This window comes from Anolis carolinensis, chromosome 1 (assembly GCF_035594765.1).
Source record: "Anolis carolinensis isolate JA03-04 chromosome 1, rAnoCar3.1.pri, whole genome shotgun sequence".
NCBI classification, from domain to species: Eukaryota; Metazoa; Chordata; class Lepidosauria; order Squamata; family Dactyloidae; genus Anolis; species Anolis carolinensis.
This window is the reverse complement of record NC_085841.1, coordinates 132,244,086-132,265,285: the sequence shown is the minus strand read 5'-3', so window position 1 is coordinate 132,265,285 and position 21,200 is coordinate 132,244,086. Positions and strand designations below refer to the sequence as shown.

The 21,200-nt window shown below is 41.0% G+C and overlaps 1 protein-coding gene across 25 annotated transcripts in view; it reads right to left on the bottom strand.

The window, feature by feature from the left end:
- myt1l (myelin transcription factor 1 like) overlaps positions 1-21,200 on the bottom strand; it is a 410,971-nt gene that overhangs the window by 41,940 nt on the left and 347,831 nt on the right. For 22 of the 25 annotated variants that reach the window (XM_062982592.1, XM_062982596.1, XM_062982546.1 and 19 more), the window contains 5 exons: positions 18,288-18,535; positions 13,764-14,000; positions 3,899-4,020; positions 3,428-3,490; positions 2,874-2,942 (listed from right to left, as the gene is read on the bottom strand). In XM_062982592.1, the coding sequence (XP_062838662.1) occupies positions 2,874-2,942; positions 3,428-3,490; positions 3,899-4,020; positions 13,764-14,000; positions 18,288-18,535 (739 nt within the window). The remainder of the gene's footprint in view (positions 1-2,873; positions 2,943-3,427; positions 3,491-3,898; positions 4,021-13,763; positions 14,001-18,287; positions 18,536-21,200) is intronic. The other 3 variants (XM_062982527.1, XM_016996998.2, XM_062982556.1) reach the window with 1 other exon arrangement.

Genomic DNA, 21,200 nt, shown 5'->3' with positions numbered 1-21,200 from the left:
TATGGCAACTGATATCCTTAACCCAGTTATTAGCAACAAAGAAAAGTAATATATTTTCCCAGAGTTTTGGTCACACCAGTTGGGTAAACAATGTACATTTTTAACAATGTAAGAATTAAAAATATCCCATAAATATCCCATAAGGACCTGTTGTCAGCCTCACCCCCCCCCCCCCCCAAAAGGACTAGTTGTGTAAAATGATTTCTGAGCTATTGCAAGATTGATGAACAATACACTGAACACAGAGTGCCCTTTGTTTGATGAAGTTAGGAAATATCTAGAAGGCCAAATGTGTTCACTGATATCTCTCAATTCCCAGTATTTGGGTATCATCATAATTCTATGCTCTGATTATTACTGTGATTATTATGGTGATTAATCTTTTCTATCAGCTCATCATTCCTCTTGCCCAAACACATGAAATAATGTAATGTTCTCTTGAGAGAACACATTACATGGGATGAACTATAAACTTTCCTGTCCTTAGACTACAAACCTTAACTGAACCAAACAAGTGGGAAAAGGCGTAGAATAGTATCATGTTCAGAATCTGGTGTGTTCAGTTCTAAAACTGCTTCTGATTGGCTTGAGCAAATATATCAAAGCCTTTTCAAATGAAAGATGAATAGATGGAAAGATAGAAATAGAATTGTAACAAGAGCTACCATTCAGCTTCACTTCTGCTTTCATGCTAAATAAACTGAAGCAATCCCGTCATGATTGTTTGGGCCCAAGTAAAGTATGCATTTCCCCTCCTTCCATTACTTAGGTCTTGTGCTTTTCTCTTTGATTTGAGGGTCACACAGAAAAAGCTTGAAAGCAATTGTGCTAGCATTCAGAAAGCCTATCACAAAAAGAACATCATAGGTCAACTTGAAAAGAGACACTGTCGCTCTGTGTACAGGGTTGCCAACCCTTTCTCCTGTATAGAATACCACCATGAGTTTATCCATGTAATCACCTCTTAATGGAAGATGCCCTTTTAATCTTTAGCTTTCATATAAAAATAATTAGAATCTTCCCTTTCATTGTTTCCACGCCAACAATTTTCTTTGACATCATTCATTTACTTCATTATTACAGATAATCCAACTGAAGCTGATGTCATATCATTGTATTTCATTGTTCTCTTTCAGAGAGGCAAGTATTTTGGTTTAAAATAAAGTTATTGTGCCAGTCTTTCCAAAGTGACTTCATAAATGCCATTGATTCACCTGACTGAGAAGTGCCCTGTAAGAAACTTTGTGACATGGGTGTTGAAGGCTTTGTTTCTTTCACTGTCCCCATATGACAACTATCCTACCCAATTAAAGAAATCTTAAACACATTTTTTGCATTACAAAATATCTGCTTTGCACACATATCCTTAGAAAATACTTTTTAAAAAGTCATTTAGTTCTGACAGTAATAATTGTAATGGCAGAGGAAAATGGGAAGGATACTAAGATCAAAGATGTCCATTGCACAATGCTCTCTGTTTAAATGGGACCACATTGGTTATGATTTCACAGGCTGAGACTTTACCCTTAGCTATTCTTCAAGCTGCTGTGGAAAGTTTGGAAGCTCAATGCAATGTAGCCCATGGAAAGGCAACTGAGAGCCACATCAGGTGCCACGGATCTGAGTGGCCTGAAAGCAAGGAGGTTTTCGTTCTAGTTTGGTATCAAATGAAATTTGGATAACAGAAAAAAAATCAGGTCAAACTATTTAAATCAGAAAGACCTGAGATGTGAAATGTTCCATCCAATAACTTGTGAACACTTGCACTTGTACAAACATAAGCTGTAATTGAAAATGCCTCACTTCTGTCTTGCCAGGTGCTCGCAGAAGGCTGCTGGAGGACAGGGAATGTATTTCATAAACATAATTCCTTCTGATGATGGAGACCCTTTTGGACATAATTCCAAGTGCCACTTTTGTAGTAAGGAATAAGTAGACTTTTATTTCCTTCAAAATCCATTAGGGCAACTGGATAACTCAGCCAGACCTTCAGAGCTATAGGCTTTTCTTTTCTTGGGTTCTGATGCTTCCTAGAATTTGGCTCTTGCCTTTCACAACTGAGACATGTAGTGCTATTAGTATACCCACTATTTACACTGATGTCATAGTACCAAATATGATCATTAGAAACCTTTTTAAAATTCAAAATTAACACTCACAAAATTAGATCTGAGTGCAAGTCTCCAAAAAGATTTACTAGTACCCTAAATGAAATAGAAATAACTATGAAATGTTGAAACAGCAATGGTTGTTTGTCTTGTTCATTGACTGTTTCAGAAGCCATACTTGGTGACATGTATAATTTCCTATACTGTAGGCAATAATTATATGGCTTAGATATATAAAATTCCTTTAATATTTCAATTCTAAGGTTTCCACAACAAGACGTAAAATATAATACAAATAATAAGTAGGTATTTCAGAATAATATTGATATGCCCAACCTGTGGAACCAAACAGAAGATTAGCTGATATTTATGAGATGCAATAATGCTTAGAAATTATATAATTATTGTTCAGTAACAGAAATATCTGTACTATAAAAAGAATTGGATCAACTTGGAAATAATTCAGTAAGATCATATCTTTTTCCTAGTCTTCAGCAATCCAGCCCATTTATGATATCCATGTAGTTAATATGAAACTCTGCCCATTATGTCCTTGCTGTGGCATCTGAGCAATCAATTACCTGCAACAGCACGGCACTGATACACTGCCTTTAAGATATATAATTCATGCTAGTGTTTTATTGCAGAAAGGGTTCACAATAGGTTTACTTAAAATTCTTTTAGATTTTACTTTTGTTTCTAAGCACTAAAACAATTACTGTACACAAGCAATTTTTTAAAAGAGTGACATTTATCATATCTTACTTGAGTTCTTGTGAGCTTGTGGCCAGCATACTTCGAATACTTTTGTCAGCCAAGGGGCAGCCAGATAGACTGTAAAACAGGTCAGGACAGCCAAGTAAATTAACCTGCTTTTAAATGTAAACCTTCCAAACAAACACAACGTTTTTAAAAAAAAATTAAAAATTGCAATGCAGAAAAGCGATGTGGCGGGTGAGTGCTGTAATATTCAATTTGTAATGCAAGTTAACCCTCTGAATATATTGAGATACAACACGTTACTTCTGACATTATAGAAGTCTTTTCGCCATAAGCTTTTAGGTGTAACAAAACAGTATTAGTGATCCATGGGTTAACTATTTGAAGAAGTTGTCAGAATTTTTAAGAAATTAGTAATACTTTTAAAAAGAAAAAGACGTTTATACAACACACAAGTCAGCATGCTTTTAAGATCAACATGTATTACTCAAAGGGTTAACACATACTTCAACATCTTTACTTTGACAGCATTGTTGAGGTAAGCTGAAAACAATAAATTGAAAAGACAGAATCCACCATGAAAAAAAATGAAGTCACACCTTCTATGTGAGGCGTAATTACCAGTCACATGACCACTCCCATCACACTCTGGTGTTGGACATCTGCCACCAAACAAAAACAAAAAACAGCCAAAATAGTAAGTATGTTTTTTTTTTTTTAGAAAAAAAAACTTTTAAAAGTTTCATTGTTTCCAGTTTAGCTGCAATGTCTGCAAGGGGGATTTAAGCATCCTATCAAAAAAGCTGCAAAATGAACAGAATTCAATGGAAATGGCATATCAGTGCGATACAGCATCATTAGGGACAAGCAGGTGCCATACTAGCTTCATCACTTAAACTGAAACTGACACTCTGAAACATTTATATGCTGCAAACGCTTCATGCTCATACTGCAAGGCAGAAATGTACTTGTTTATTGAGAAAGGACAACAGGAGGGAGGAACAGAGAGAAAGAAAGAGAGAGAAAGTTAAAAAGGAAAAAAAAATAATTTCACCTCACATTATGCTTACGTTATTAAATCCTTTTTATTCTCTTTGCACTGAGGATATTTGTGTTTAGGACTTGGAATGGTGACTTCCCCAGGATATCGCCGTTCTTCTAATGCCTCTTGGAAAGGATCTAAATCTTCTGGCTGCAAAGATAACGGGCTAAATCAGACTTAAAACAGGACTTAATACACACAGATGCACCAATCCATTATTTCCTGTGGGTTCATAGCCTCTTAACCATCAATGCCCATTTGATTTAGGTCAACGGATAAAAGAGATCCACATCTACATAGAAGGTGCCATGCCTCCAGTTAATCACAAGTTTGGGAAATCTGAAGAGTGCACTTCATGGTTACTTCATACCATAATACTGTGATTACTACACCAAATTCTAGGTGTCATAATTGATGAAGGATATCTTATGGACTGGTGCCAATGGATGGCATCTGTATGTTCAGAAAGTAAACAAAGCATTGGCTCCAGCATGGGGACTATCTATGAATTAATCCATAGGGGTTGCTATGGGAAATCAGAAGCAAATAAAAGCATTTATGTTGAGTTTCAGATTTAATAAAGTAATTTGGAATATATAGGTTTATTTTCAATCCAGAATTCTTTAGATTTGAATGATTCATTGGAAACTACAATTTCCCCCCGTATTAAAATCAATGGTAAAAAGATATGCTATTTGAATATGTACATCTTGATAATCCCTTATCTAAAATGCTTCTAACCAAAATTGTTATAGCTTTCAGATTTTTTTAAAAAAAGATTTTGGAATACTTCTACTTGCATATGCCTACATATTGAAATATCATGGAAATGGAATCGAAGTTTAAACATGAAATTCATGTATGTTACACGTAGACTTTATACACTGTGATGACCCATGGGCCTTGTAGTCCTGCTCAGGACATTGTAATTCCTGATGAAGATGAAAACTTGGGTTTTTTACCTTCCCAGTCTGAACTGGATTCCTCTCAGCCAGATCTTTCCCAGGCAGATCTGGGAACCTTGCACCTGCAAGAAAGTTGTCTCCCAGAAGTATGTCAAACAAGCCCAGAGCCTACTTCTCCCGTGTTCTTGCGCCGGGAGTTTTGTAAACAACAGAGAAGTTTGGAATCAGCTTCGCGCAGGAGTGCGAGGATTGCAGCTAAGAATGTGGCCAATTAAGACTGCTTCTCGTGAGATTCTTTGGGGAGTCTCACATCTGGTCTCAGAGTTTAGCTTTCGGTTCTGATTCCCAGAGAACTGCTTCGGCGGGAAAGTTAGACTCTATTTAGGTGTTTTACCCGCGTAGTAACTTCGCGGAGTCAATTCGTCAGCCTACGGAGCGAGTTGTGTCTGGACAGCGCGCTCCGATTCAAGCCTCGCTCCTGCTCAAGCCTTGCCTTGCTATCCAGCCTTCGCCTTGCTTCCCAGCCTTTGTTTATCTACGGACTTTGCCTTGTTTCCCAGGATCAATCCTTGCCTTGTTCCACAGATTTTATCAAGTTATTCCACGGACCTTGTTCTTGTTCTTAGTTACCTTGTTCCACGTTCAAGCCTTGTTTCAAGTATCAAGTTATTTCCTAGCCTCGCTCAAGTTTCATGGACTAAAGGACCTTGTCATCTCCCCTCACTTTGCTTGGCAAAGTGAGTGTTTCGGTTATTGGATTACAACTTTGGACCTTAATATTTCTTATTGGACATTGCTTTTTTGGACTAATTCTGACCTTTCCTGAAAGGTCTAATTCTGGACTATTTTCTACACTTGTTTTTATTAACTTTATATATTCCTTCAATAAAGATATTAGATAGATTCTGGCCTCTGTGTATGGTTATTGGTGCTCTGCAGCCTGGGTCGTGACAGTTTGACTCCGCCACCCTAAGCACCAATTAACCTCGGCCAGAATGTCTACCGGAGTCGTACCTGGGCCGAGCGGCCAGCCGATTACCTACACCATCGACAAGGATGAGGTGGACCGAATCCGTGATAAGCTCAATGCACAGGATGGAGAAATAAGGGGTTTGAAGGAACGCGGAATTCGTCTTCCGGCCATGGCGTTGCCAACCAAGTTTACTGGAGAAGCTTCTAAGGTTCATGTCTTCCGTCGCCAATGTCAAGCTTATCTAGAGGCCCGTGCTGCCGAGTTTCCCCAAGAAGACATCAAAGTGGCATGGGTTTACAGTCTTCTAGACGGGCCAGCGGCCAGCTGGGCGACGGCACTGTACGACCAAGCCTCTCCACACCTAAGATCAGCGCAACACTTCTTGGACCACCTCAAGGAGACTTGGGGAATCGAGGACAATTTGGAGGCAGCCGGTCACAAACTCCGTCGCCTTTTCCAAGGAGACAGACCTATGTCTCAGTATATAGCCGAGTTCCGAGTACTGGCCCACAACACCGGCTGGAACGATGTAGCCCTCAGGGGACAATTCCGGGAGGGTCTCAACATTGAAATGCTGGAAGAAATCTCCAAGGTGGATCCTCCCCAGACCCTCGAGGCACTCATTGATCAATGTTTACGGGCTGAAGTCATGATTGCTAACAGGAAACAGTGGGTTCGAGGCCAGGGCAGTAGAGCCGGGGCAAAACCCCCCGCTCCCGCCAGCGTTCAGCCACGTCCGGTGTGGAGACCCCCACCGCCAACCCCATACCCCAGAGGAGGCGAGGAGGTGCCGATGCAGTTGGGCAATGTGCGTCCCAGACTAGATGCCGCCGAGAAGGCCCGTCGTCAACGCTTAAACCTCTGCTGGTACTGCGGGAACGGGGGCCACTTCGCCAGAGAGTGCCCAGCCAAAGGGAAGCCTGCCGCCCGTCTTGCGGCGGCGTCCTCCACGGAGACGAAGGCGTCTGAGCCGACTGGCACACAGCCGGCGGGGGAAGCCAACGACCGGGTGTAGAGAGGCTCGCCAACCCGGTCAAAAAATCCATCCAAGAGCCGCCAACCGGGGTCCTGTTCCTTCTCGTGGTCACATTATGGTCAGCAAAAAGGGGACCCGTCATGATCCACGCCATGATAGACTCTGGAGCTACCAACAATTTCATCGATAGAGAGTATGCCGACTCTCTGGGATTACAATATCATGATTTCAAGAATGCCCGTGTGGTGCAAGCCATAGACGGCCGCCCCCTCAAGACGGGCCCCGTAAGTCAGTGGTCGGAACCCACCAGGATGTGGATAAGGGAACATATGGAAGAGATTTCCTTCTTTGTTACCGAGGTCCCCCATTTCCCTGTGATTTTGGGAATTCCATGGCTGACTCTCCACGACCCTAACATCTCCTGGTCCAACAGAGAACTGCAGTTTGCTTCACCGTACTGCCAAAACCATTGCCTCGTAGCCAAGGTATGCCATGCCACAGACACCGAGCCCATCATCACCTTGCCAAAGAAGTACTCCGAGTATTGGGATGTATTCAATGAGAAAGAAGCCGAAAAATTACCCCCACATAGACCTTATGACTGTGCCATTGACTTGGTGGAGGGGGCCCCGATCCCGCGAGGGCATCTCTACTCCCTGACTGAACCAGAGCAAGAAGCTCTCAGGGAATTCCTAGAGACAAACCTTCGCAAGGGATTCATCAGACCCTCTCAATCCCCAGCCGCCTCCCCAGTGATGTTTGTGAAGAAGAAGTCAGGGGAACTACGCTTGGTGGTGGACTACAGAGCATTGAACAATATCACCAAGCGGAACAGCTATCCCCTGCCCTTAATCTCGGATCTACTGGATCGGCTTCGAGGAGCCAAGGTTTACACCAAGCTGGATCTTCGGGGGGCTTACAACTTAGTTCGCATCAGGGAAGGGGACGAGTGGAAGACCGCCTTCCAGACCAAATTCGGATTATTTGAGTCCCGAGTTATGAATTTCGGTTTATGCGGAGCCCCCGCAACGTTCCAGCATTTTGTCAATGACATTTTTCAGGACTATCTAGACAGGTTCTTGATAATCTACCTGGACGATTTTTTGGTGTTTTCTAGATCACAATCAGAACATGAGAACCACGTCAAAATGGTGTTACAACGATTGCGGGATCATGGACTTTATGCCAAGCTGGAAAAATGCGCCTTTGATCTACAAGAGGTAGATTTCCTTGGTTACCGCATCTCGCCTCTAGGGCTTTCCATGGATCCAGCCAAGGTTTCAGCAGTATTGGAATGGCGGGCGCCAACTAACAAGAAAGAGGTGCAGCGTTTCTTGGGGTTCGCGAACTATTACCGCAAGTTCATTCCAGATTTTGCCCGCTGGTCCGACCCCATCACTAGCTGCATCCGTGGAAAGCAGCCTTTCCGCTGGACTGATCAAGCAGAGAAAGGGTTCCAGCAACTAAAGAAACTATTCACCTCCCAGCCAATTCTACAGCACCCAAATCCTGGAACCCCTTTTGTGGTGCAAGCGGACGCCTCTGATGTGGCAATTGGGGCTGTACTCTTACAACCGGTGGGAGATCACCTCCATCCCTGTGCCTTTTATTCTCGTCAACTAACCACACCAGAGAGGAATTACACCATTTGGGAAAAAGAACTACTGGCCATAAAGGCAGCCTTTGAAACTTGGAGACATTGGCTAGAAGGGGCCAAATTTCCCATTGAAGTCCACACTGATCATCGTAATCTAGAACATCTAAGAACTGCCCGCAAACTAAATCAGAGGCAGCAACGTTGGGCTTTATTCTTTGAACGTTTCAACTTCCAGATCCATTATGTGACCCCAGCCCAAACCAAGCAAGCAGACGCCCTGTCACGTAAACCGGAATACGCTGCAGGACGCAAGGAGACCTTTGAATCCCAACTGCTACAACCCGAGAACTTTGCCACGCTCACGGTGGGGAACACCAAATCCATTCCCATTGGTTCAACTTCCCCTACTCCAGGACCCATCTGTGCTCAAGAAATCAGGGCTAGTCAGCAAGCAGATGCCTGGGCGCAGGACCAACTTCGCCAAGGTCTGCATTTTCCCTTTTCGCTTAAAGATGGGCTGCTCTGCTATAGAAATCATGTTTATATCCCACCCGGACCGGGCAGGGAAAAAGCGCTTCGTCTGTGTCATGACTGCAAACCAGCAGGACACTTCGGACTATTTAAAACTATGCATTTGATCCTAAGGGATTTTTGGTGGCCCAAGATCCGCAAGGATGTGGAAAAATATGTCAACACCTGCCCAGTATGCCAGCGCTCCAAGATACGAAGGGAGAAGCCCTCAGGGCTTTTACACCCCCTTCCTACCCCATCTCGCCCATGGGAAATAATTTCCGCGGATTTCATCACTGACCTACCACCTTCCTGTGGATTCACCACGATCTTAGTGGTGGTGGACCTTTTCACCAAGTTAGCCCATTTCATTCCCTGCGAAGGCCTCCCCACGGCCAAAGAAACTGCGGATCTATTTCTTCAACATGTTTTCAGACTACATGGATTGCCCAAGAGTTTAGTCACAGACCGTGGATCTCAATTCACCTCTCGTTTTTGGAAGGCACTACAAAAACTATTGGGCATAGACTCTCGCTTATCTTCAGCTCATCATCCCCAAACAGATGGGCAAACGGAGCGCACCAATGCCACTTTGGAGCAGTATCTTCGCTGTTATGTAAACTACCAACAGGACAATTGGGCTTCTCTGTTACCACTGTCTGAGTTTGCCTACAACAATGGAGTTCAAGCTTCTACAAAAGAAACGCCGTTCTTTGCAAACTACGGCTTCCATCCACGTTTCTTCCCCCCTGTCATTGAAACTTCAGAAGTTCCCGCAGCAGAGGATTGGCTGCAGGAACTCACAGCGGTGCAACAACTTTTGCTCCAGCAACTGGACCAAGCCAAGGAGGACTATAAACGCCACGCTGACAAACATCGCCAGCCGGGCCTCGAAATCAAGGTAGGAGATCGGGTTTTCCTGTCCACTCGCTTTCTGCCCTCCCACCGCCCTTGCCGGAAGTTAGATGCCCGTTTCATTGGCCCCTATCCAGTGGTGGCGCAATTAAACCCCGTGACTTTCAAACTCCAACTTCCGCGTTCAATGCGCATTCACCCAGTGTTTCACCGTTCCCTGCTCCTTCCGGCGGATGGTGTGCGACCTGATACAGACCAACCGGCCCCCCCTCCTGTTTTGATGAATGGGGAGGAGGAGTTCGAGGTTGAGGACATTTTGGATTCTCGCTTTCACCGCCGCCGCCTACAATATCTCATTGACTGGGTGGGTTTTGGCCCTGAGGAACGCTCTTGGGAAGACGCCTCCACAGTCCATGCTCCTGATCTAACCCGTCGCTTTCATCAGACCTATCCCACCAAACCGCGACCTCGCGCCTCGGGGAGAGGGCCCCAGTTTGGGAGGGGCCTTGAGGAGGGGGATAGTGTGATGACCCATGGGCCTTGTAGTCCTGCTCAGGACATTGTAATTCCTGATGAAGATGAAAACTTGGGTTTTTTACCTTCCCAGTCTGAACTGGATTCCTCTCAGCCAGATCTTTCCCAGGCAGATCTGGGAACCTTGCACCTGCAAGAAAGTTGTCTCCCAGAAGTATGTCAAACAAGCCCAGAGCCTACTTCTCCCGTGTTCTTGCGCCGGGAGTTTTGTAAACAACAGAGAAGTTTGGAATCAGCTTCGCGCAGGAGTGCGAGGATTGCAGCTAAGAATGTGGCCAATTAAGACTGCTTCTCGTGAGATTCTTTGGGGAGTCTCACATCTGGTCTCAGAGTTTAGCTTTCGGTTCTGATTCCCAGAGAACTGCTTCGGCGGGAAAGTTAGACTCTATTTAGGTGTTTTACCCGCGTAGTAACTTCGCGGAGTCAATTCGTCAGCCTACGGAGCGAGTTGTGTCTGGACAGCGCGCTCCGATTCAAGCCTCGCTCCTGCTCAAGCCTTGCCTTGCTATCCAGCCTTCGCCTTGCTTCCCAGCCTTTGTTTATCTACGGACTTTGCCTTGTTTCCCAGGATCAATCCTTGCCTTGTTCCACGGATTTTATCAAGTTATTCCACGGACCTTGTTCTTGTTCTTAGTTACCTTGTTCCACGTTCAAGCCTTGTTTCAAGTATCAAGTTATTTCCTAGCCTCGCTCAAGTTTCATGGACTAAAGGACCTTGTCATCTCCCCTCACTTTGCTTGGCAAAGTGAGTGTTTCGGTTATTGGATTACAACTTTGGACCTTAATATTTCTTATTGGACATTGCTTTTTTGGACTAATTCTGACCTTTCCTGAAAGGTCTAATTCTGGACTATTTTCTACACTTGTTTTTATTAACTTTATATATTCCTTCAATAAAGATATTAGATAGATTCTGGCCTCTGTGTATGGTTATTGGTGCTCTGCAGCCTGGGTCGTGACATACACATAGCCTAAAGGTAATTTTACACACAATATTTTAAATAAATTTGTGGATGAAACCAAGTTTGTGTAAATTGAAACATGGCAAATCAGAGGTGTCAAAATCTCAACCACCCATGTGGACAATTTCAGATTTTGGAGTATTTTGGATTTCAAAATTCCAGTTAAGGCATGCTCAACCTGAATATCAGAATACAGGCAGTACCCAAGTTAAAAACATCCAACTTACAAATGACTCTTAGTTAAAAATGGGAGTTTATTTATTTCGTGTCAAAAGCATTGCATAATAAATAAGTTTAAAAGTGATAAAATAAAGGAATCACAAACAGCTAAATAGTTTTGGACCAAAAGCGGGCAACAGCAATCGCATTGTCCGTAGCTTTAAACAACTCCTCCTCCGTGCATGAGGCAGGGCATTGTGGGCAAGCATACATATGAGGAATTGTTTGTTCAGCTCCACAGTTACACAAGGTGGAAGATTCCTCCAGGTAGTGCCATCTTGCCAGGTTCTCTTTTGATTTGCCCATTCCGCTTCTCAGTCTATTCAGGGACTTCCAAGTTACCCATTCTTGGTTTGCCCCTGGAGGCAGACCCTCATGAGGGGCCATCCAGCTGGAATTGCCTGGTTTAGCTGCCCAGAGGGGCACCCTTGCTGTTGCTGGGGGGACATCAAGAGGAGTGAGACAACAGGAAGTGAGAGAAATCTACCCCTCAGAAGGGGAATTCACTCCTGGAAGAGTTATTACCATGGGGGAAAGGTGTCTCCAATGAAGCTTTCTCACCAATCCTTGTTACCACAACAAGACAATTTTGTAAAAATCCAATTCTCACAGGGACAGAAAGGGAGGTGAAATCTTCTGAACAGGGGCACAGACAGCAAAACAAACACCACTGGGGTGTTAAGCCTCTCCTATACTATCCAAAGTGCGTGCGCGCGCACACATGCACACACACATATATCTGGAGCTACACTTTAAAAATGTACCTGTTCTGCCTTACAAACAAATTCAACTTAAGAAAAATCCTACAGAACTTATCCTGTTTGTAACTTGGGGACTGCCTGTATATGAAAAAGCAAGAAAGGATGTTATCCACTGAGTTTGGCAAACAGCAATTATATTGCATAGAGGTATACATCTCAAATTGATTTTTTTTTGTATTTTTTTTACATATACTGACATCAACTGCAATGATTTAACAACTATTTGTCTGACAAAATGCAATGATTTTTTTTTAAAAAAATTAAAGCATAGGTAAAAACTGTCTCTCTCATAAAGTGACTGTTATCCAGGAAAAACATAATCAAAGCCAATTAAATGTCCCAATGATAAATGGTTCTGTTTACCAAGAACAAGTTATACAACAAAAATCACAACCATTGTATTGAAACGCTTTTAAATTGTATTGAAATGCTTTTAATATAAGCCACTTTGAGTCTCCTTGTGGAGAGAAGAAGCGAGGCATAAATAAATATAATAAAATTAGTTTTTAAATAATGTTTGTTGCTTTTGAGTCCCAGTGATGTGGGGAAAATCAGGCTATAAATTACCTTTGAAGCGATACTAATTACATAGGGGAAAGCAATAATAACGGAAATAAATTAATAGCTCTTATTTGTTCTCAAGAAAATTTAGCATTTGGAAAATTTTAGTTCAATGAGCTCAAATGCATTGACCCAGACCATCCAGTAGATGGTGGTCCAACCAAAAATGTTAGTTATTCTGCTTATTTTGCATGTATATCCTCTCCTATGCATTTCACCTATTTTAATGATAATATCCGTAAAGCATTCCCTATCATGTTTCTGTTTAAGTTTTCTAAAAGCTGCCATCATTTATTGGAGCAAGATTTATATGACAACTGAAGAAAAATTCACGTGAGACCAGCTGATCAAAATGCACCAGGACCAAATTCTTTGACACTAAAACTGGGGACTGTAAAATTTTATCTATATCACAAAAGCATGGCTATAAACTGTGCTGAAGAAGAGTTGGGATCTGACAAAGATCAGTGCCACAAATAAAGTACCAATGGTCCTTCAAGCAGCAAATTAAAACAATTTATATAATATGTTTTTTGTGATTAGAAAAAAACTAACTAGACACGACCGTCTTTCTATACTGCCACTTTCACAGCAGCAAGAGCATAGCATTCCTTCATGCCAACCTTTTGTTCCACACTTTCTCTAAATTGTGTCTGAATTGTGAATATTTAACCATGAAAGGACAAGAATCAAGCTGTAATCTATAGAAAGCAGTTCTTGTATGTGCATTCCAAAAAAGTTCCAGAAATATCATTGAATGTGGTAGGCTAAGTTCATATGTAAGACACTGGATATTTATACCAGTGCTCATTATGAAATTGACTTTAGTAAATCACACACAGACGTGCTGAAAAATAACTTATAAAAATATGAAAATGAAATGCAACACTAATAATAAAAGAAATCTGTAGGGAGACAATTTAATCGGACATTATCTTAAAATGTAATAAATTGCACAGTTGCTTGCAAAAAAAAATCTATTGCTATTAATTACTGTTTTCCACATTAATGGTTAGCCCTGGACATAGAAAAAGACGTACATTCATTTCTTTTGAATCATCTTCATCTATCGTATTAGGCTTCATTTTGGTGTAGTCCACTGGCAAGTCCCAACAGTCGCTCTCATTTAGCTGGTAACACCTGTTATTCATAACAGCCTGTTGTTGGGGCGACATTGGTTCCAGCGGCGTCAAAATGGCGCAGCAACCATCTCGTTGCCTCTGCTTGTTCAAACTCAAATCTAATGTTCCATTTTCATCAACTTCCATATCAGGATTCTGATTTTTTATAGAGAAAACAAACAGACAAGAAAACACACATACCAAAGAATATAATTCAACTTGTCACAATCACCATTGCCCCTGTATAATGTATTAAGCAGAGGGGACTCCCCACAAATAATTTCATTTCTTGACAACACTGAATCATAAGAAAAGACATAGTAAGAAGTGTCTGAAAAACATTGTCTGGTTTTAATTCCAGTGTCTTGACCATCTTTCATTGCTAATGTCTGTATGAATCTGATCTGACCTGCTGAACAACTGAAAGGTAACAGTGCCAATAACTAAAAAGCATCACCTATATATCAGCCATAGAAAATCTCTCTCTCATCCCCCAAGTCCTAACAGCTATAGAATCAAATACACAACAAGTAAATATTAATAAAAAGCATACCATGCTGGACCAATGACACCCACAGTTTCAGTAGATGATGGCCCTCAACAAGCCTCTTGGTACTACACTTGCCACCTTCACATAAAGTGGCAATGCATTCAAATCACAGGCATCCCATCACAGGCATTCAGTTATAACATGCCTTTACACTCTACAAAGTCCTCCTTTATAATCATCTCAGCTTGGGGAAAAGAAACTGGTACTGACATTCCCTGCAGCGATGGAGGAAGTGTGTAGGGAAAGTGAGGCATTTTCTGTCTGCATTTTCTTCTCCCTCTTTTCTTTTCTTTTGCTAGTGAAGCAAAAAGGGGAAAAACCATTTTTTCTACCCACCCTTTCATTTTTTGCTAAAGCAGGTTATAACATATCTGGATATAGAGACAGAAATGGTTATAAAAGCCAAGAAATATGCAGCAATTCATATTTCAAGAGAGAACGACCCTTCCTATGAAATCTTATTTCAAGCCCAGTATGAGTCTTGCTTCATATTTCTAACAACTTATTTTCTTCCCAGAGCACAGCAATAAAATCTTCCAGAAGACCTTTCAAGAACAAACAAACAAAATTCACCCATGCTTACTACCTAGGTAAATTATATATCACTAATCTATTTTCCAAGACATTAAACTAATTTGGTAATTTACCTTCCCATATGTACCAGTTTGATTTTAATAAGAAAGGAAACCACTGATATAAAAATAATGCAACATTTTGCAATGTTGTTGTCTAGGCCTTTTCCTCCTTAGCCAGGTTATATTTACATGTTCACTTTCTCTCCCTAGGCTAATGAAATAAACTGATATAAAAATATATAAACAAAAGCTATTTTTGTTCATCTAGATTGTTTCTAATAACTACTTCCTAACACTTCCAGGCTACATTATACATTTATCATTATTAAAGAAGAAAGGGGGAGTCTTTCTCTGCAAAAGGGCAAACTATGCCAGGCAGCATCAAAGTTTATTTAAAATACCATGGTTTTTAAAATTCCATGGTTTTGTTTACACAGCCATCTAGTGGCCTCAAACTGGAAAAACATAGCCTTCCTCCAAAACGCATTTCAAACTACAGTAGAGTCTCACTTATCCAACATAAACGGGCCGGCAGAACGTTGGATAATTGAATATGTTGGATAATAAGGAGGGAATAAGAAAAAGCCTATTAAACATCAAATTAGGTTATGATTTTACAAATTAAGCACCAAAACATCATGTTATACAACAAATTTGACAGAAAAAGTAGTTCAATACGCAGTAATGCTATGTAGTAATTACTGTATTTACGAATTTAGCACCAAAATATCACGATGTTTTGAAAACATTGACTACAAAAATGCGTTGGATAATCCAGAATGTTGGATAAGTGAGTGTTGGATAAGTGAGACTCTACTGTATTAGAATCGTATCAATTATCAAAATAAAAAGACAAAATTTCCACATTTCATCATAATTCTTAATCATTTTTGTTAATAAAATCATTTATTTTAAAACAGAATAAATTATTTTAGTAAATAACAACAACAACAACACTTTATGTATAACATCTGAGGGCGGCTTTCAAAAGATAACAAAAATGGCAAAAATTCAATTTCCAAAAATGATCGAACCTAGGTAAAACATGAAATTAAAAAAACCTTAATATAACTTATAAACAACCAAAGCCAAGGGTTAAACTAAGTACACATAATAAATACAAGGAGTCAAATAAATTAAAACACTATACATTAAAAGCATAGTATAATATATGACATCTGCAGGCTGAGGTAAGTAACTGGGGCCAAGGCGGGGATGCATGTGAGGTATACTAGTCCTCCTCCTCTCTGTAAGCTAGATTGCACAAATGGGCCTTTAGAAGCTTCTTAAAGGAGAGAAGAGAGGGGGGCATTTTTAGTTCTTTAGAGAGGGAGCTCCAGAGGTGGGGTGCACCCACAGAGAAGCCCCCCCTCTCGTTCTCACCAACCTCGCTTAAGAAGGGGTGGGGTGGGATGGGACTGAGAGCAGGGTCTCCTCTGCGGACCGCAACGTTCGAGCTGGTTTGTTATGTGGGGATTTGGTTTTTCAAATAGTCTGGGCCTGAACCGTTGATGTAAGTTTTTCTTTTCTTTTTGCCACTAGTTCTTTTTCGGGTTTCCAGGAAGTTATTAAGTTATCACTATTTTAAAAAATAAAGCAGCATGTGTACAGAACTATGAGCACACCATAGTGCACTTCACCTGTGGGTGATGAATGCATCTGAGATGAATATATATTTTGTAGGCTGTTTGTCAGTTGCTGAACATGAACAAAAGAGATAGATTAATTTATTTGGTGATCCTTATGTGTTGAGCACCAATATATCTGTAGTTTAGATCCCACTGTGTTTGAGTTTGAGTTTCCTATTACCATTCCACAGGCTGCACTTGAAGACATAGCCAAGCAGTTACATGCATCAAGGCTAGAGAAAAGCCAATTAGCCTGATAGTTAACAAGAAGACTAATTCCAGCCTGCAATCCTAGTCAACATGGAAAACTTCAGCTGTCAACCAATATCTTGGAAAAGATTCTCAGGAGTGGGAAAAATCGGGACTCATCTGCAAGCTCAATAATAAAAAACACAGTATAGTTGTCTTGTATTTTAGTATAGCATGCCTTGTCTTTTAGGCTCAGGGTGGAAAATTCATTTAAAAATTAAAATGAGGGATTTTAAGCTTACAGGTTTTCTAGCTTAATTTTCATTCATGAACACATGAACACTTTTCGTGTTGCTTCCCAAAGATGCTTTGGCTTGGTTGTTGGGAGACTTGCAATAACTAGATATATTTAGAAAACATCAAAACTTCACTTTATCTGTACCAGATTTCCTACTTTCCATATAGAATAAAAGATTTCAGTTAATGTTTTAGTTATGGCCTCTCCTGGTGAGGGGCAGCTTGGGTTACTAAAAGATGACTACTTTCCACTGCTAAGACAAATCTAAGACTTTGTTAGTGGTATATAAAAGCTCTAAAACACCTCATTTCCATAACCTCCTTTCCTTATCAACCAAGAAAGTATTTGATTATCCATTAGTGCATTCACCCCTTCACTGTGGAATTCCCTGGCAATTAAAACCAGGATTTAACATGCACTGCTGGTGAAGATTTGGCACCCTGGGAGCCATTTTGGGTGTTGGAGATCCCAAGGCCTCAAAATGGGCCACAGGCCATACTTTCCCCACCCTTTCCAGATTGCTTTATGTCAGCAACATCTGAAAACCAGGATGTTAAGAAAGAGGCGGCTCAGCATCAGCCATCTTATTCTGTTAATTGTCCTTTTTCTCTCACCAATGACACTCCCGCTCCCTTTTCCACACCACTGCCACCTCTCCTATCTCCTCTTTCTGCTTCTGTGAATCTAGTTCAGTGGGGATATAGGATCTTAACTACGGTATTTTAGATATCTTTGAATAGTTTGGTATGCTATAACTTTTTATAGCTCCAGTTCTTTTTTGGAAAAAAGTTGCGGTTTGTAAATATTTTAAATAAAATGAATTACTGTACTGATATTATTATGTTACATAAAGCATTATATCATTCTTAATATAAAAACACACAAATAATACAGACAATTCAGTGCATTTTCAATAAATCTCATCAGTTAAGACAATAACTAATAATAATACGCCAGCTTTTGTTATGTTAGCCTGTTTTTAAAATGCCCTGCATTATTTCAGATGTTTGCAACTGGACCGGCATAGCAAAGCTACAAGATACCATTGAAAAATATTCAGAAAACAAGATGGAGCACGATTGGAAGATTCTACTGAAATTCGTCACAGATTCATATGCTAGCGCAGTAAATAGTTACATATCTTGACGTAATAATAACATATACATAGAGAAATATAGATATAATATATGTACATATTTTTACCCTGGAACAGAGATCCTGAGGCTTAGTGGAGAGGTTCTGAGGCATTTCTCTGCAACGAGTGGAAAGATTCAGTATAGCAGTAGCAGCCATGTGTGCGGCTTCCATGTCATGGGTATAGTCAAAGCTGCTCTTGCTGCAGGTACTGCTTGCGCTGCTGCCTCCTCCACAGCTCATATTGCTGCTGCTGCTAGGGGCATAACTGCTTGTTGTGCTGCTGGTTGGGCTTGAATTCTTACAGTAACGTTTAGCTGTGGGAAGGAATATGACAAGGATGACTCAAAAGTGCCAGCATCTATGTACATTATCTAGGGGGGGGGGAAGCAATGAAATCTGCAGTGAGCAGTATTCCAAGTCTGCAGAAAGCAAAGTGTGCTCATAGAGGGAGAAAACCCACCCCAGTGATACTGTTATCTTTACACAAAAAACCTGGATGCAATATCAAAAGGAGCAAAGTAATAATCTGCAAGCAGGTTTGGCAGTGATATACGGATCAGATACATAGCAAGCAAAAGATGCACAGTGCATAAAACTATAGCAAAGACTTAAAATGTATTATTTTCCCCCATAGTGCATGTAAAAATTATTTATATTATTTCCTGAAATCTCCTATGATGAAAGACAGTATAGAAATGTAAATGATTACATGATATATTCTCTACACATTTCTTTGTGGCTGTCTGGGCATGGCAGCAACCTAGGCTTCCAAAGTCTATGCTCAATTTGTAGCAGAGTATGCCTAAATAATAACACTTTTAGGAGGGCCCCAGATGTGGATGACATATCTAACATCCAAGGACAGGCTCACTAACTATAGAGATGCTTTCCAACAGAACGTTGGCCACCAGGTGATGAACTAGTTACAGAAGCTATGAACACAATGATGGAATGATACAGCTACAATATGCATCAATGGGAGAACTCTCCACATCAGTCAGCCCCTTAATCTTCCCGGTAATATGCAGGAAGAGCCCAGTTGCAAATCTCACAGAAGAAGTTAATGGGCTCAAACATTTGCTTAACACCTCTTCTTCTTCAGTACTGCCCAGTAAAATGTAGGAAATTCCAAAAAGCTTATAATTTACAGTATCTTCTGAGATTGCATATGCTGCATCTCCTCAGTGTTTTACTTAAAGGTTTTACAGTTCTCAAACTTGTCAATATGGAATCTACCTTCCTCAGCTATCTTCCCTCACTGACCTAATTGTCCCTTCTGGAAATATCTCCCTATCCCTTTTTCATGTCTGTCTCCTTCCCTGGGCAGCACAAAGATGAAACAGATTGGCTCAATGGGAAGAGAAATGATTTCTAAGTACACAATTAAAAGTATTCAGTGGTGCAAAGGATGCACCCTCTTTAGGAGATATTGTTAAAACAAAAAAAGGGGAAAGCATAGTCGCCAATCCCTCTGCAATGCCAGAAATACAGCTTAATGGTGTAACATTAGAAAATGTTGACCATTTCTGCTACCTTGGCAGTTACCTGTCCACAAAAGTCAACATTGACACTGAAATACAACACAATTTGAGTTCTGAAAATGCAGTATCGTTTCTGAATGAAACAGGGAGTGTTTGAAGATCAGGACATTTGTAGGGATACCAAGATGCTTGTTTATAAAGCTATTGTCCTCCCAACCCTGTTATATGCCTGCAAAATGTGGACCGTCTACAAACATCACACTCAACTTCTAGAATGATTCTATCAGTGTTGCCTCTGAAAAATCCTACAAATCTCTTGGGAAGACAGGTGGACAAATGTCAGTGTTCTGGACGTCATTTGTCTAATCGCATCTCCCTACATAGCCCATCTTGTGCACTCCGGTCACCAGAGGAGGCCCTGCTTTCGGTCCCACCTTCATCACAAGCGTGGTTGGTGAGAATGAGAGAGGGGGCCTTCTCCATGATCACCCCTCACCTCTGGAACCCCCTCTCTAAAGAAATAAAAATGGCCCCACCCTCCTCTCCTTCAAAAAACTGTTCAAAACACATCTATGTGCCTTAGTGTACGGAGAGGAGGAGGATTAACACAACCTGCACCTTATAGCTGCTATGGTCTATGTTGAATTACAACAAATGCTTGTCACCTTCTGCAGTTTAGTCATTTTAATTGGTATATGCTGTGTGAAATCATGTTTTATTGGTTTAACTGTTATTCTTAAAATGTATTGCTATTATTTCAATGGTAATAAGTATCTCATTATTATTTCTCATTTTTTAATATTGTGTGTTGCACTTGAGGCACTGAATGTTTGCCTTTTCATATGTATGTTAAACCGCCTTGAATCCCTTTGGGGAGAGAGGGCGGTCTAGAAATAACGTTTATTATTATTATTATTATTATTATTATTATTATTATTATTATTATTGACACAGCGACGTTGTATGACACAGCAAACAAGATAGATATGCTGGATTTCGTTTCACAAAATCACAAGTCGAACACTTCCCAAGTGTCTAGGACTGTGTGATGTATTTTCGGATGATGCGTGCAGATCCCAGTAAGGTGGCCTTTTGCAGTTGGCAGATCGTAATTTTGTTAATGTCTATTGTTTCCAAATGCCGGCTGAGATCTTTTGGCACGGCACCCAGTGTGCCCATCACCACTGGGACCACCTGCACTGGTTTCTGCCAGAGTCTTTGAAGTTCAATCTTGAGGTCCTGATAGCGGCTGAGTTTTTCCTGTTGTTTTTCTTCAATGCGACTGTCACCTGGGATGGCAACATCAATGATCCAAACCTTGTTCTTTTCCACAACTGTGATGTCTGGTGTGTTGTGTTCCAGAACTTTGTCAGTCTGGATTCGGAAGTCCCACAGTATCTTTGCGTGTTCATTTTCCACAACCTTTGCAGGTTTGTGATCCCACCAGTTCTTAACTGCAGGGAGGTGATACTTGAGGCATAGGTTCCAATGAATCATT